At 56.3% G+C, this 15927-nt stretch overlaps 1 protein-coding gene across 1 annotated transcript in view; it reads left to right on the top strand.

Annotated features, from left to right (window-relative positions):
- The window catches only part of Clec16a (C-type lectin domain containing 16A), a 213138-nt gene extending 200966 nt beyond the window's left edge, over positions 1–12172 (top strand). Inside the window, exons 23-24 of the mRNA XM_010610069.2 lie at positions 746–904; positions 9747–12172. Coding sequence (XP_010608371.1) covers positions 746–904; positions 9747–10102 — 515 coding nt within the window. The 3' untranslated portion in view covers positions 10103–12172. The remainder of the gene's footprint in view (positions 1–745; positions 905–9746) is intronic.
- Positions 12173–15927: the final 3755 nt, after the last annotated feature.

Here is a 15927-nt window from a genome sequence, read left to right as displayed (position 1 = left end):
TCAGAATCGCGGCAAACATGTTCACATGCCTGGTGCTTCCCAAGGACACAGATCCTCCCCCCTCCCCATGCTAAGTGGCTACAGACCACAGAACCTCCAAGTCATAGAGAGTGGCTCTGAGGACCTTTCAGTGCTGTCACAGGCAGCTCTTTTTTGTTTGTTTTTTGTTTTTGAGATAGGGTCTTACTTTGCAGTTCAGGCTGGCCTTGAACTCACTGTGTAGCCCAGGTTGGCCTCAAACACAGTGATCCTCCTGCCTCAGCCTCCCGAGTGCTGGGGTTACAGGTGTGCACCACCACGCCCAGCTTTGTCACGGGCAGTTCTTGTGCAGAGCTTTTGTTGCTCCTGATCCTGCCCTCTCCCAAACCACCAGGGCAGAGCAGGTGTCTGGCAAGGAGAGTCCAGGCCTCTCCCTCAGGCAGAGTGTGGGCATGTCAGCAGAGGCCTCAGGATTTTGCCTGTAGGGTCCCCAGCACCTCTGTGTAAACTGCCAGCAGCCAGAAGTCCCCTTCCAGAGCACAGTCAGCCCTGCTGGGGCAACACCGGGTGCTCAGACTCATGGTCCATGGGCTGCCTTCAGTATGGTGGCGGCTGCACCCTCTTCCAGGCTTCAGCTGCGTCCAGCTCAGTCTCTAGCTACTTTAGCTCGCAGCCAGGAATGGGCCCAGATTCTGGAACTCACCAGACGCCGAGGCCCCCATCCAGCCCCAGTTCTCCTGCTTGATCACATCCCATTGTCCTGCAGGCTTTGCCGTGGCCCAGTGCATAAACCAGCACAGCTCCCCATCCCTGTCGTCGCCGTCACCGCCTTCCGCCAGTGGGAGCCCCAGCGGCAGCGGGAGCACCAGTCACTGTGACTCGGGAGGCTCATCTTCCACGCCCTCTGCGGCCCAGAGCCCAGCAGGTATTGGCCCAGTGATTCAAGGGCGGGGGGCTCTGGAAAAGCCGTGACCCGTTGCCTCTGCTATGACCACTGACTCCAGCTCCTCCTAGTCCTGGTGTGTAACGGACGCTGCTACTCCAAGGGTGTTGGGTGTTGCCTACAGGCCGGCTTAGCGCCTTGCTCAGGCTGTTACACTGCAAGGCCTCCCCTCCCTGCAGAGCCGAAGGGACTGGTGACAAATGGCCTGGCTCAGGCCCACCTGTCATTACCACCGGAGCCATAGGTGTCCCCAGGAGGGGTCTCCTAGAGGCAATTGCTTGACTCCTGGGAAAATAATCAAGTCCCTGCTAATCCTCCCACCCCACACACGAGTCTCTTTTCTTATTTTCCCCTTTGGTTTTTTGAGACAGGGTCTCACTGTGTAGTTCAGGATGGTCTTGGACTCCCTCTGTAGCCCAGGCTGGCCTTGAACTCACAGTGCTCCTCCTGCCTCAGCCTCCTGAGTGCGGAGATTACAGGCATATGCCATCATACCCGGCCAGTCTGCTCTTCAAATGTTCAGTGTGGTACACTCATAGTCGTGGTGCATCCTGCTACTCTCCGTGATGTTGTAAGCATGTGGGAGTCGCATCTTCCTGTCCTTTACCTTAGACCAGTTCAGACACAGCCCAGAGAGAATCCATGAGCCCCTGGAGTCAGCCTGGAGCAGGAGATGCAACACCCCAACCCTGCCACCCCCACTGCCTCCTCCGCAGCTGCCGTGAGCCACACACACGTGAGTGCCAGCTGCACCGCATAAGAGCCCAGGAGTAGAGACACAGTGCTTGTTTGGTGGACAAGGCCCCAGGACGCAGCAGGGCTCGGGCAGGAGCAGCCTTGATGGCTCCAGCCGGCTCTGCTCTGTGTTCCTCATGCCATGTCTGAGGGTCTTTGTCTCTGCAGCCTGTACCCCAACTGGGGATCCTTGGTGTTCTTCCCTGTCCCTGCAAGGCCCCATCCGAGCCCTTGCCTGCCGTACTTGGAGATCTGATCCTGGGTACGTTGTAGAGTGAAGGGTGGTGACGAGAGACGTGGGAAGCTGGCCCGGCAAACCAAGTCTTCCTGGGCAACTGTACTTTTCTCTCCAGTGTCTTCAGCCTTTACCTTCCCAGCAAAGAATTAAGCCTGCCTGGTATCCACGCTTGGACCCAGGGCCCTCCAGTGCATCTCCCAGGAGGTACACGTTACCTCCATCTTCTGTGCCATCATGAGGCCCACACAGAAAGGGCACGCTCAGCCCCTCACTGAGGCCCTCACTGTGTGGGGTTGGGGTAGGTGACTGCATTCTCCCAGAGACTTCTGAACCCAAGCTAGGGCTGGTTGTCCATCCGAGCAGCTGCCGGCACTGTTCCCAGGCTTGTGACTGGGGCATTCAGCCCTCAGGGCCCCTCTTCTGCTCTCACGCACACCACCTGTGTATCCATGCGCTTGTGTGCACACGCCTTCTGCTTGTGTGTGCGCGTCTCTCTGCGTGTGCACTCAGGCACATTGACAAACGCTGTGGGATGAAAGCTCTCTCCCAAGTTATTGTGAACACTTTTTCTATTTTAAAGGAGGCACGGCCAACAGCTGAGTGAACGAATAAGCCATAAACCCCTTTGCTTCAAACCAGCCAGGACCCACATTACCAAAACCGGGCCTCGGTGCACCCGCACACCAGAGCGGGGCTTGCAGCTGCTCCGCCTCCAAGGCCTCATGCCTGTCGTGTATTCCAGTTTCCTTGTTCTTGGTCCTCCTTGGCCCCTTCATCCCTGCCCCCACGGTTCCCTGCACTGTGCCAAAGCGTGTTTTCTCATCGCACAGATCTAGGGTTGTCAGCCTGGCTCCAGGTGGCCAGGCAGTACCAGTCCATAGGTAGGGTCAGGGCCTCCAAGGTGGCTGCTCCCGTTCATTGCAGTCCCAGCAGGCAAGTGCACAGCTCCTCTATTTTTATGCCACATGACAGAGAGAGCCTGAGGCACAGCTGCCTGCTAGACTCTGCAGACACCAAGATAACTGCTCCCCTCCGGATGAAGGGCAGCCTGGCGGGCAGCTTGTGCTTTACTCTCACACAGGGTAGTGGATGCCTTTGGACACACTGTTGATCCTTACAAGGAGAGAGCAGTGCAGCCCAGGAGCTTCTTTGGTCTTGAGGCTGAACTTCCGGGCCAGCTGTCGGCCACCCCAGCCCACCCAGAACAAAGCCTGTGTTCTGTTTGCGCCTTCCTATAAGGGTGGTTCTAACCAGATGGTTCCCGCATCTGCCTGGTATCCTCCTAGACTGTGCTAGAGGGAAGCCAAGAAAGGAAGAAAGGACAGGAGCCTTTGTTGGGGTGAGCTCCCTTCTGCCAGTGCCTGGTGTGTCACTGGCTCTGAGTGGTGGCCTGGCTTAGCTGCCTATGCATACCTTGCTGGCAAGACCTTCCACCCATCATGGACCTGCTAAAAGCCTGCAGAGGTGGCATCTTTGGAGGGGACAAGAGGGCCTCTCGCCATCCTGCTCCGTCCACCCTGGCTGCCCACTGCTCCATCTGGACAGCTGCAGCCCCAAGAGGCTGGCTTGTCCTCAGGACGGTTTCTGAGGGTAGAGAGCAAATCAAAAGCACCCATGACCCTGTGTTCACGGAGCCCCAGAGTCCAGGATGCAAGCAGCTGCCGGGCACTCCAAGGACCACCCTGCCATTGAGACCACACTTTGCATAGGCAGGTGTTAGGTTGGAAAAGGACTCCAGAGATGCTGTCCACCGGGTGATGAGACAGGACTAGTGTTCCAGGCTCTGCACCATGGTTTCGAGAACATAAATTGTACAAGGATAGCTTGAAAAATTAGAGATATTACAAAAATACTGTTAAATGAAAAGATTAAGGTCTGTAGCACAGGATGGCAACTATGGCACATTTTACAGTCTCTTATAATTCAGAATGCTAGAAGAGCAGGTTTTGAATGCTCCTAACACAAAGAAACAAGGAACATTTGAGGGGCTAGAAATGTCCTTTGCCCTCTTTTGAGCATTCCACAGCATATATAATGTATTGAGACTATCACACTGTACCTCTTAAACATGCACAATTATTTGCATCAGTTTTAAAGTCTAAAATTTCTAAAGCGCTGTGGGTGACCCTCCACGCTTCCAGCAGCTCTCAGGCCTGCACGGGCTCCCGCCACAGCCCCCGCACGGCCCCCCAGTGTGTGCACGCCGCACGGCCCCCCGTAGATGTACTCCCCAAACCAGGCCCACCTAGTGCCTGGCACTGCACCCATAAGCACCTTGCAGACCCTCCCACTGGGTCCTGCCATACTTCACCTCCCTCCATACAGCTGAAAACACGGGGGCCCAGAAAGGTCATGCAGCTAGCAAGCGTGGGAGTCTGAATTTAAACCTTATCCTTGGTGGCTCCAAAGCCCATACTTTGCCTTCTGAACCAACCCCGCAGAATTTCTGACGCAGGTCCCACGTCTTTCTCGGGTACCTCCCAGGGCTGGACCAAGAGACCTACCTGGCCTTGGTTGGGACCCTGGTGGGAGGCGACCCGTGGAGCACAGCTCTCCTGACGTTCACCGTCGTCGTATGTAGTTCCGGACTGTGAGGCGGTGTCAGCAGCCGGCACAGAACCCCTCTGGAAGGTCCTAGTTCTCCCAGAGGAGGCCTTACTGGAGATGGGTTGTAAAGGAGTGAGCACCAGGGGTTCATGAGGAAGACAGCCTGGGTCTCTCGTGAGTCCACCGGGCCCCAGGCGTCCCTCTTGCTGGAGACAAGTGGAATCTTTTCCCTCTATCCTATAAATTCTGCCCTTCTGGGTAAAGACAAGGAGATAGTCTATCTTTTCAAAGGCCCCAGACCTACGGGGACCATGGTCTCTGGCCCAGAACAGGCAGAGAGGCCCCTCAGCCAGAAGGGGATGGGCTGCCCTGCGGTGCTACCATTGGCCACCCCTTCTTTGTGGGCAGCACCTGCCTCCTAGTACCCTCTGCCTCCTGAGCTGTGGATGCTCCCACAGGTGCCTCTTGAGTAGGTGCTCGGGTTGGGGACCAACACCTCCCCCCAACTGCAGAGAAGGCCCAAACTTAATTCCTTAACAACCCCAAGAGCCAATTAGAGGTGGTTGGGAGCAAGGGGCTGTTGTTCTCATCGTCTGATTTTGTCTCACCACAGCTCTTGGTTGGCCCCTCCACATCTCGTGCATGCCTTCCTTTTTTTTTTTTGGACTCAGGGTCTTGCCATGTAGCTCAAGCTGGCTTTGAACTCCTTGGCTCAAGCGATCCTCCTGCCTTGGCCCCCACCAGCACACCCCCAAGTTTCGGGACTACAGGCACTTGCCACCATGCCCAGCTCCGCTGCCCTTTAAAGGAAGTGCTCTAGTGCCCTGTGCCTTGTGGGGAGAACTGGACACCCCGTACATTAAGTGTCTGGGAGCCAGGCGTTTGCTCACACAGCCAGCATAACCAGCCAGTGGCCGCAGCTTGATTCCGAGTGAGAAAATTGCAGGGTTGGAATCAGCATTTTTCTCCTTAACATTTTCTGGTTTTGAGAATTTGAAATTGCAGAGAACTTATAGTGGGAAAGGGAAAATGGGCCCAAATGTCTTCGGGGCTGGTCTGTGTACCCACAAAGTGCCACAGTGCACGTACTCAAACACGTGCACATGCACACATGCGCGCGCAGACGCTCTCCATGGGAGTCTGCTACACGCCCCGTCCCCTCAGGTGACAGCTCTGTGAAACAGCCACCTGCGTCTCTGGTCTCCGGATTCGCTGGACTTCACATGCATTCTGGGGGAGCTGCTTAGAAGAGCACAGAAGTCATTTGTTAGAAAATGACATCAGTGAAGGTCACTCTGCCCTTTTAAAGGCGCATTTTACAGCTCGCCAGACTCTGACCCTCAGAAAGAAAGGAGGCGCTGGTCCCTGGTGGTGCCCTGCCATCCTCCTCCCTGTGCTTGGGCCAGACGGATCGCTTTCACCCCACACCCTCCACTGTGAGGGCCGGGCAGCTGGGGAGTGGCCTCCCTGTCACTGAACTCCACGTCCCCAGTCCTCCTGGGCTTCAGGTGTAGAAACCAGAGGAACAGGCGTCTGCCTTTCCGTGGTGTTACTTGCTTTATGGGGGTAATGGAGGTGTAACAGGAAATCACCACTGTAGCCAGCTTCCTGCCTGTGGTCCTGCGGAGTTGGAGCGCATCCGCATGGCTGCTCCTGGGACCTGACTTAGCTGCGCTCTTACCTGAGTTCGTCCCTGAGACTGAGACGCTCCTAACACCTTTGTTTCAGCTGGTCGGCACCCACCCTCCGCCACTTGGGCCCTGCCACAGCCCTTCCTGCGGTGTTTCCTGCTTAGTTTCCAAGGTGCAGATCACCAGGCCTCCCGAGAACATCGCCGGCTGAGGGAGGGGCCAGGGTGGGTCCCGCGGATCCTGACCGGCGAGTCTGTTTTCCTGTCCGCTGGGGTCTGTGACCAGGACCACGTGCTGCTGTTGATTCCTAATCGTTCCTTCCCAGCAGGGCTAACTCCCCTGTCCTTAACCCAGTTAAATCATACAAGTGGATGACCTGGTGCTCAGGTCCTCCGACCCTGCCTCCTCTTGGGGGCTGGCACCCCCTGCACCAGCTTCCAGGAGCCCACAGTGGGGCCCAGCTCTGCCCCTTGCTCTCGTCGATGCTTAGCGTCCGTCTCTGCTGTGTCCCTGTCTGTACATCGCCTTTGCTGTTCCGTTGTTAAAGGCCTTCTATGATCTGTCGCTGTGTTTTCCCTCTAGTCAGGAGTGGCAGGAAAGGACGCCGGCGAGTGTTCAGCCTGTCGGAGGCCGACAGTCACGGTGGCCACTGGGTTTAGTGCTTCGAACGGCAGCCGCCACGGCAACTCACGTACAGTCAATTCAGGCAGGTCTCCTCACAGCCCCACGGGCCCGCCACACTCCGGTCACCTCGGCAGGGTCTGCAGGAGCTTGGGGGACAGGCTGGGCCTGTGAGGACTCCAGGCTGTGGGAGAGCGGAGCCCTGAAGTGGGTGATTTCCTCTGCTTTCCCCAAAGCGGGCCCTCCCCATTCCCTCTGCACCCCGAATCCGCCCTTTACCCTCACGCATCCTCTCTCCCTGTGCAGCCCAGACACACAGTCCTCATCCTGAAATACGGCCGGCGTCATGCTGGGCTCGGCCTCCCCGTAGCTGGCCCCGAACCAGAGGTGGCATCTCCCAGTGCGTCTCCATTGTTCCCTACGGTTTAGGCCTTGAGACCAGGCAGCAGTTGGCGGGAGAAGTGAGAATTTATAAAACCCAACCAAGAAATGACTCCTCTCACTGTCCCCTTGCCTAGCCCAAAGCTAAACGGCAGATTCATTCACGTTCCAGCCAAAGCCAAGGCATCCCCCATACACACACCAAAGAGCAGGACCCATTGCCTCCCTTTTATGCTCAGTGCTCCGCTACATGTCACCGGTGAGGCTGGTCTGTGGGCCCCTGCCCAGGGGCCTGGCCCTGTCAGGGCCCACCGCTGCCACCTTCTCCTGTGACATTTCCTCTGTGGTGTCTGATGCTACCCCTGCGTTGGCAGTTGCGCTTGTCAGTGGGGAGCCTCTCTCCCGCTTTTTCGTTTCCCCACTTCGTCTGAGTTTCACCCACAGCTTGGTGTGCATGGCTCTCCTTTTCCTCCCATCCTCCCACCCTGCCTCTCCCAAGCTGAGCACAGCACGTCCAGGCAGACCCTGTAAACCACCCCAGACTTGACGCAGATCAGTCGAGGCCCTGCCCCAAAGCTCAAACCAGTTTCTGAGGGTGCCAGCCAGGAAGGAGGGGCCCCTGCCTCGGAGCCTCTTCGGCTGGAGTCCCACCACTCGTGGGCACGCAGACGTGCCGGATTTCCCACTGCTGGTTCTTTTCCTAGGGAAGAAACCAGTTTTGTGTGTATGGTAGTATTTATTAGTGGCTTTGCTTTTTCAAACAGATTTGACTACAGCCTTCCCATATCCTCAGTTATTCTCTTCATCAGAAACCCCGGCAGGGATCAGGGAGAGGTTTGCCAGCTCCCTGAATGTCTGCCTGCGGGCACAGCTTGAGCAAAGAGGGAGCTTCCATGGAAATTTAGAAACCGTGAGAGAGATGGTTTGGCCCCTCGGTCTCCCGATGGCAGGACAGCACCACTTGGAACGTTAGTCATTTCCGAACCACCTCGTTAGTGCTGCTCACCTGAGGTCCTCACATGCAGTTGTAGTGAGTGTGAAGAGGCTCAGGCCCTTTTGTAGCGAGTGTGAAGGCCGCGGGAACAGGCAACCCCTGCTGAAGGTCGAATGGGAGCCAGAGATGAAGCAGCCCAGCGCCACAGGTGTCCTAACACATGAAATTTCGAGGAACCAGAACTCTCAAGGAGCTCGAACTCCCCACGGTGGCTTCAGATTACATCTAAGTCACGCCCTTCTGTCGATGCTCAGTGGTGCCTGTGGCCACCTCCAAGCCAGGGCAGACCTGAAGCTTGTGTGGTAGTTTGCTCTGAACCTTCCCTCATGCACTCCCCACCCCTCCTTTTGAAGAGTAGACATGCAGAAGGTCATGGGTTCAATCCGAAGCACTGTGGGGGAGAAGGAAGTGGGGGACAGGCAGGCAGGCAGGCAGGCAGGCCAACCTTAGAAAGAAGTGAATGGGGACCTTCCAGACCTCACCTGGCCCTGAGTCTTGTGTGAAGAAACGCAACGTGTGTTGGGAGCCTGGGTCTGTGCTTATGCTTTCTCCTGGGGATTCTCTTCCTCTCATCCACCATATTCTCTGTGCTGCATGGTTTTATTTCTGCTCTTTGTTTTTCCATTCTTTTGCTGTGTATTCAGTTTGCCTTTGTGTTTTATTTTGACTTAAAAAAAGAAAAGAAAAACTAACTCAACTGGAATCACATCGAACAAAAACATTCCCCAAGGGATCCCAGGGCCTCTTGACCCCAAGATCCATACAGAAGGAATTTGCCACCCAAGTGGGATATGCAGGCCTTCCTCTCTGTGTCTCTTAGCACTAGGCCTCTGCAGTCGTGCAGGGTGGTCTCCACCGTGACCTCTACTTGCTCTGGCATCTGGCCGGGCAGCCCATTGTCCCTCTGCAATCCAATCATGGATTTTGAAAAGTGCCCCCCCAAAAAAAACTGCCACTCTGAAAGCACCTACATTGGGTGGAGCCTGGTAGTTTCCACGGTCCCTGTAGGGAAGCTCAGGAAGGTGAAATCCCAGCCCCTTGATAGGTGTAAACTCAACGCTTGGACACATAGTCCAAGGTTTTGTAAGGTGAAAAGTTCGATAGAAATTTTTTTTTTTTTTTTTTGTACCAGGGATCGAACTCAGGTCCTTGCTGTTGCCAGGCAGGCAGCAGAAGCACTGAGCTAAATCCCCGGCTAGAAATAGTTTTTGAGATTATTGTTACTACCGCAGTGGACTCCCTCTTGGGTGAATGAACATCACCACTGTACACTGGACCTGGCCCGAAGTTATAGGCACACCTGAGCCCCTCACTCCCTAATCTTATCTTTGTCATAAGGCCGATGGACCCAGAGTTGCCCGTGCACACAGCCTGCCCGGGTCAGTCTCTGCTCCCAGCAGCTGTGCTTTCTTAATGCATGTGGTACTTTTGTGTGAGTCCCCAGTTTTCCCCTGGTACCACAAATCAGGGAACACTGGGCCCTGACACATCTTCCCCAGATGAGTAAGACTGGATTTAGTGCTTGTGTCCCCAGGAAGAGTGGAGCCAGGCTGTGCCCCACCAGCCATCCACCACCCAGGTTTCCCTGGCCCCAGTTCGGGACGGGAGCAAGGTTTGCCAGCCTGAGCACAGGATTGCCAGGCCCAAGTCTATCCCTGCTTTTTCTCTGCCACCTAGACGCCCCCACAACTCCAGAACAGCCTCAGCCTCACCTTCCTGACCAGCTGGAGATCGTCAATGAAACAGAAGCAGAAGCCAAGCCCAGCAAGAACTCAGCCAGGGGCGCAGAGGTGGAGACGGCGCACCTGTCCCCCAGCCTCCTCCCCGCCCAGCAGCCCACCATCTCCTTGCTCTATGAGGACACTGCTGACACGCTGAGCGTCGAGTCACTGACCCTGGTCCCCCCGGTGGATCCCCATAGCCTTCGCACCCTCACTGGCCTCCCCCAGCCTCCCACACCAGCCACACCGTGCCCAGAGAGCCCGGATGAGGAGGCCTCATGTGCGGGACCTGCAGGCCCCGCTGAGCACTGAACAGGTGCCGGTCCTCCCCTTGTGTGTGCAGCCCGCTGTGAGGACCTCTGGAAGAGCAGTCTGGGGTCCACGGATGCAGATGACAGCCATGGCTGCCTCACGGAGTCCAGCAGCCCAGGTGGCAGGACCCACCGGCACCCCTCCCTTCCATCAGGCAGGCCCTGTCACCTCCGTGTGCACAGAAGAATCGGGCGGACAAGGTCACTTTGGATATCAGGTTGTAGAAAAGCAAGCAGATCAGCGTCTCTTTTGGCTATTTATTTCTAGTTTTGGCAGCAGATAAAAAGCATTTATTTAAAAAGCACCTACTTGAGAGGGAAAAAATCCTCAACCCCAAGGTTTGGTGTCATGGTAAAAGTGTGATGATACAGTTAAGGTTTCCTTTTCCCTCGAATTTGTCAGCGTTTTGTCTTAGGGTTCTTGGTGTCACTTTCTCCACTTTCTTAAATGATTCTTCTTTCTCTACTAACCCTGCCAGCCTGTGGAATGATAACATACTGTCCTGAGAAGTTTAGATTGTTTTGAAACACCATGGAGGAGATACACACACTCTCAGTCAGGTCCACATGCAGCGTGAGGGCGGGAAGTTGTTGGGCTGCTTTGTTAGCGAGGTCTTGATGTGACTGTGTGACCACAGCCCACTCAGTTCTCACACCACACAGGGACCGGCATCCAGCCTCACCTGCAGCTGATGGCATCTCTGTTTACCTGCGAAGCCACTGGGGACCGTGTGGACTCCAGACCAGAAGGCATCCTTGCTGTCCCCTGCGGGCATGTACACCCCGAGAGAGGGTGCTGGCTGCAAGGGCAGCAGGGCTGAGCACCGAGCGCGTCTCTCTGACCTCTTCTCTCTCCCCTGCCCTCTTGTGCTCACTCGGTGCGGGTGACTCAGACAGACTCCACCCAGCTTCCAGATGTTCTTTCACCCCTGGCCAGACACAGTGGGTGACCCCTCACCTCTGAAATGCAGGGAGACCCTCCCCAGCTTCCCTGCAGGTGTGCCCACACAGTGCTGTGACCAGCACACCCGGCTCTCTGGTGGCCTCAGGAGACATGCCATGATCTGGCCTCACCACCTCTGCGCAGCCAGCTTCCCGCTGAGTGGTACCATGAGACCAGGTCTGTGCAGTCAGGTGGGAGGAAAGACGTGGTCCCCGGGGAGAGGCCCATGCCTTCCAGCCATGTGTTCCACGGGCCATGTGTTCTGCCTGATCTTTTAGAGGGATGCAGGGGGACATGGAGCAGAAGCCCCACAGCCATGTCCTTCTGGTTTTGGAATGGCTTTTTTGGTGCAGCAGAGATGAGAGAAAGCAGTGATCCCCTGCCCAGCACTGTAAGGATGAAAACCCACGCAGGTGGGACCACCAACTGCTGCCTGAAATTAGTGGCTCCGATGGGCCTCACGGTAGAGGTGGCAGCTGGCCCCTTGGGCTCTGACGAAGGACCTGCCTCACCCAGGTCTTGGCCATCCTGGTGGTAGAGGACACAGCTGTGTATTCAGGAGTACCCCACAAACCTACCATCTGGGGCCCTCCCACACCAGCCAGCCCAGACAGAACAGGGAGGGATCTGGGCGAGCCCATTGCTGGGGCCACAGCTCCTGCCTGCAGGTCCTGCAGCGGCATCTGGGGTGACCCCTCCGACACCCACCCATCCACCGCCTCTGAGTCCTGTGGAGAGCACCTTGGCCTGCTCTGTCACCTTCCCCAAGTCCACTGCCGGGCCCATTGGGCTTGCTTAGCGGCGCTGGCCACTGAATCCCCGAGCCTCTCTGCTTCAAAAGTGGCACATTGCTTTCTGGTTTAGAGGCATGGGCACCCAGGACAGCCAGAGGAGCAGGCCCCCTGCCGCCCTGCCCTGCCTGGCTGCTCTCCGCAGAAGGCGGCTCCCTCTCACCACCCTCGTCCAGATGCCTGCATTACCGAGCGTTCCGGGCATGGGTGACAAAACGCACCTCCTAAAGACAGGCATTGAGTTTCTCTGTGGCCTCCAAGATGCACTGTTTTTAAAAAGGCACTGGTGAGCCAATTCTGATCTTTTCTAGATGCAATAAATATGAAACGTGTAACGTAGTGATGTTACTGTCGGACATAACCAGTAAGGTTGTCTTCTGTTCCTGTGAGCTGAAAATATGTAAATAGCTCTTGTCCCAGCAAGGGGGGTTGGGCAATCACAGCACTTCTGGCCATCCTAGGGAAGTACCTGCTTTTGCCTACGTGACTCATGCTTCGTGGGTACTCAGCACAAGGGTGGAAATGAAAACTGGAACTTCCGTATAAATTTGAATTTGACAATAAAAGAGGAAAAAACTGACCAAGAATGTGGCACACTGTTCCTTGGCGTTGTGGCGGGAAGCCGTGACCGGGCCCCACCCCCACCCAGGTTTGCAGGAGGCTGGTGGGGCAGGTCAGGTGCACCCCAGTTCCTGAGAAAGGACCCCACCTTGCCAGGGAGCAACAGGGTCCTCTGCTCATGTTCTGCATCTGTCACCTGCCAAGCAGGTAGCACCCACTCGGAGCCTGCAGTTCAGGGAAGGGATGTCACAGCTCTGCCTGGAAGGACAGGCAAGGTGGAGCAGCTGCGGTGTGGGTGGTCTGCTGCTGAGAGGAGGGGCGTGGGGACGGCTTCTCTCCGTCACAGCATCGGGTGACGACGTGTCGGGGCGGGGACAGCTCTAGGGCATGCCAGCACGTGCCAGTGTGAACCCTGGAAACGGTCTCAGGTTCTCCACAACCTCTGATGCTCTGGCTTAAACCTGGCCCCGAAACAGCCGGAGACATCTAGGTCTTGCAAGTGAACTTAGAACAGGCAGGGTACTGTCCTCGTGGATGGTTGAGACGAAGACCAGCGTGAGGCCACCTCCCTTGCCAACCGCAAGCTGGCAGCCAACAGGGACCCTTGCTGACGATGTCCAGTCACTTCCCCCTGAGGCCTGGGCCTGCCAAGGCTCGGGGATGCCCTGGTTGGGGTTGGGGCCACTCCGCCCTCCGGCTGTATCTGCTGGGTGCCTGGCACCGCCCTCAGGGCAGCCTTGCCTTGGCCACGTGGGCTCACTGGAAGATGCTGAGGAGAAAGTAGAAGGTGCCCTTGGGGTGGGCAAAGCCAGCGGGCAGCAGTTGGGAGCTCAGCCACCTCCCTGCCTACTCCAGGTCTCCAGACGGGCCACCCCCCTGGGCCTGAGGAGACCCAGAGAAGGGCAGAGGGCAGCAGCCATCCGCAAGGGCACCCTGCAGTCAGCCTCACCCATGCACAGATGGGGAAACAGCCCTAGCAGGCTCCGTGGCCTTCCACAGGACCCTCTGTGCAGGCCCATGCCCACCGCTGGAACTTGCGTCCCTGGGCCGTGATGAAAGCAAAGCAGCTCTCCAGCCGATGTGTGTGGCTTTTGTTGAAATCACCAAGAACTCTCATTCAAATCCAGGGCCTCAGAGAGGATCCTCTGCACCACCGTGTGCACACAGATGCTCTATGGTGGTGGCTTCTCTCTCTCTCTCCCTCTTTTTCCCGTTCAGGTCTTACAGAAAGCCTGTCTTTTCTTTGGGAGCCAGGGATACCCATTTTGAATTTCTGCGGGCCCCTTGCCTTTATGCAGTCTGGGCCAGGTTCCCCTGTGGGCTGGGGTTTGCTCGCCTGTAAAGAGAGGCCAGGAGCAGCCGGTGCTGGTCTTGGAGGTTGTTGGAACTCGGGATGTGCACAGGCAGAGTGCTCACTCAGAGCAGGTGGCCTGGGGTGCTTGCAGGACACCCGCTCAGGGACAGTTTCCCCCGGCCACCTTGGTTTGGGTCCTGAGTATCCCCGGAGTCCCACGTGTTCAAGGCTGGTTCATCGGGGAAGTGGAGGCTGGGATGTGCCCTCAGAGGGGACCGTGGAATAACCCCTTCCTCCCCTCCCCTCCCCTCCCGTTCCTGGTCATGAAGTGACTGGCTTTGCCCCACCATCTCCCCCTGCCATGACGTGTCACCACAGGCCCAAAGCAGTGAGGCCAACAGGCCATGGGCTAGAGCCTCCAAAACTGCAAGCCAAAAGGAACCTTTCTTCTTAGTAATTTGATTCCCCCAGGTGTTTGCTGCAGTCGCCAAAAGCTAATGAACACACCAACCCGGGTCCAAATCCAGAACTTGCCCGTGGGTGGGTGTTTAGCAGCTGAGGGTCGCCTTACCTGTCTCTGGCTCTTCCACAGCATGTAGGATGTGTTGTCATCGTCACTAGAAGTGACCCGCTGTGGAGCGGGCAGGGTCCCATCTGGGAACCGGGAGGCAAGCTTTGCTCCGCTGCATCCTGACGGCACCGCGCAGGAGGGGCAGGTGAGGGAGGTGGTCACATCCCAAGTGCCAGCAAGAAGGGAAGACTGAATGCCCTCCAGCAACTGCTGGAAACCCCCTTCCCCCTGTCCTGATTCTTCCTGGCACTGGGAAAAAACCCTCAAGTGCTTTTCTCCAAAGGCAGATGGTTCTGAATCCCTGGACACATGGGGCTTCCCAGGAATTCACTTGCGGGTGTCTCTCTGCCCTCAGCCAGCTCCAGCTGGGCCAGTGGAACCCCACAGCATAAGGCGCTGCCCCCTAGCCCCACCCTGTGCCAGCTGCCACCAGCCCAGCCTGATTGCCTTTGCAAGAGCAGCTGTGCTCACCCAGATGTACACCTGTCTAACCCCTGAGATGTCAGTCTTCTTTCTTTTCTTTCTTTTTGAGACAGGATCTCGCTCACTAGTTAGTCCAGACTTGCCTTGAACTCAGTGATCCTCCTGCCTCAGCCTCTGGAGTGCTGGGATTACAGGTGTGCACCACCACACTTAGCTGTCAGTCACTTTTAACTCACATTTTAAATTGGGGTTATCTAAGAGGGGGTTTTGCCTCTGGAAACAGAAGGCCAGAAGCACCTGCTGCTGCCCTTTCCCAGGGCTTCCCAGCAATAATCACTAACAGGGGCTTCACATGTCCAGAACTTCCTGTCTCTGCCCCAGAGGCCTGTGGTGCAGGCTCAGGGGCACAGACTTCTGGAGGCTGGGGGAGAATTCAACCCTTCCTCTCTCCAGCAGAACTCTGGCATCCCTGGAGTGAGTCACATCTCGCTCCATCTCCCATGGCCTCTTCCTTGTGTCTCCAAGTCCAGTCTCCCTCTCCTTTCTCTTAAAACAGCAGCTTTTGGCCTTAGGCCTCCCCTGATCCAGGGTGATCTAATCTCAAGATCCTCAATGATAACTGCAAAGACCCTATTTCCAGATAAAGTCACATTCCTGGATCAGGACATGGGTCTGTCTTTTCAGGACGGTCACCCATTACACTTGCCAGAATTAAAAGGTACCATAAAAACAAACACAATAAAAGCAAACCCGTATAATTAAGTTGTACCAGGTCCCATCCCTTCCTTGCCACACGCTGGCCTGGCCTGGCCTTCGCCCTTGGAAGGGGAGACCAGCAGTTCAAAGGCCTGCTAGTTCCTCAAGACCTTCTCTGATGGGATTGGAAGCACTGGCTGGAAAAAGCAGTCCACTGCTGGGACCAGATCAAGTCTGTGCTCTTACACCACTAAAAGTCAGCTTGAGGCCCTCAGGTGGGTGATGGTGCAATAGCAAAGAGTGATTACAGATCATAGTGTGTTGGGAACCAGGCTTTTCTTTTCAGCCTCCTTCCCAGCAGATTTACCCCAGGTGGCGACTATGTCACATTCAACTGGGTCCCCTGGCAGCCAGGCACAGGTCTGACATGTGGCCATCTGTAATGGATGTTGGGTTCCCAAAGTCTGGATTCCATCCATGCCTCCTCCCATGGCCCTGGCCTTCAGCCTGTCCCATCTCTGTCCCTGCTGGTATTTTCCAGACCTTC

The sequence above is a fragment of the Fukomys damarensis genome, unplaced genomic scaffold (assembly GCF_012274545.1).
Source record: "Fukomys damarensis isolate Sample0158 unplaced genomic scaffold, DMR_v1.0_HiC HiC_scaffold_34, whole genome shotgun sequence".
NCBI classification, from domain to species: domain Eukaryota; kingdom Metazoa; phylum Chordata; class Mammalia; order Rodentia; family Bathyergidae; genus Fukomys; species Fukomys damarensis.
This window is presented reverse-complemented; position numbering and strand designations above follow the sequence as displayed.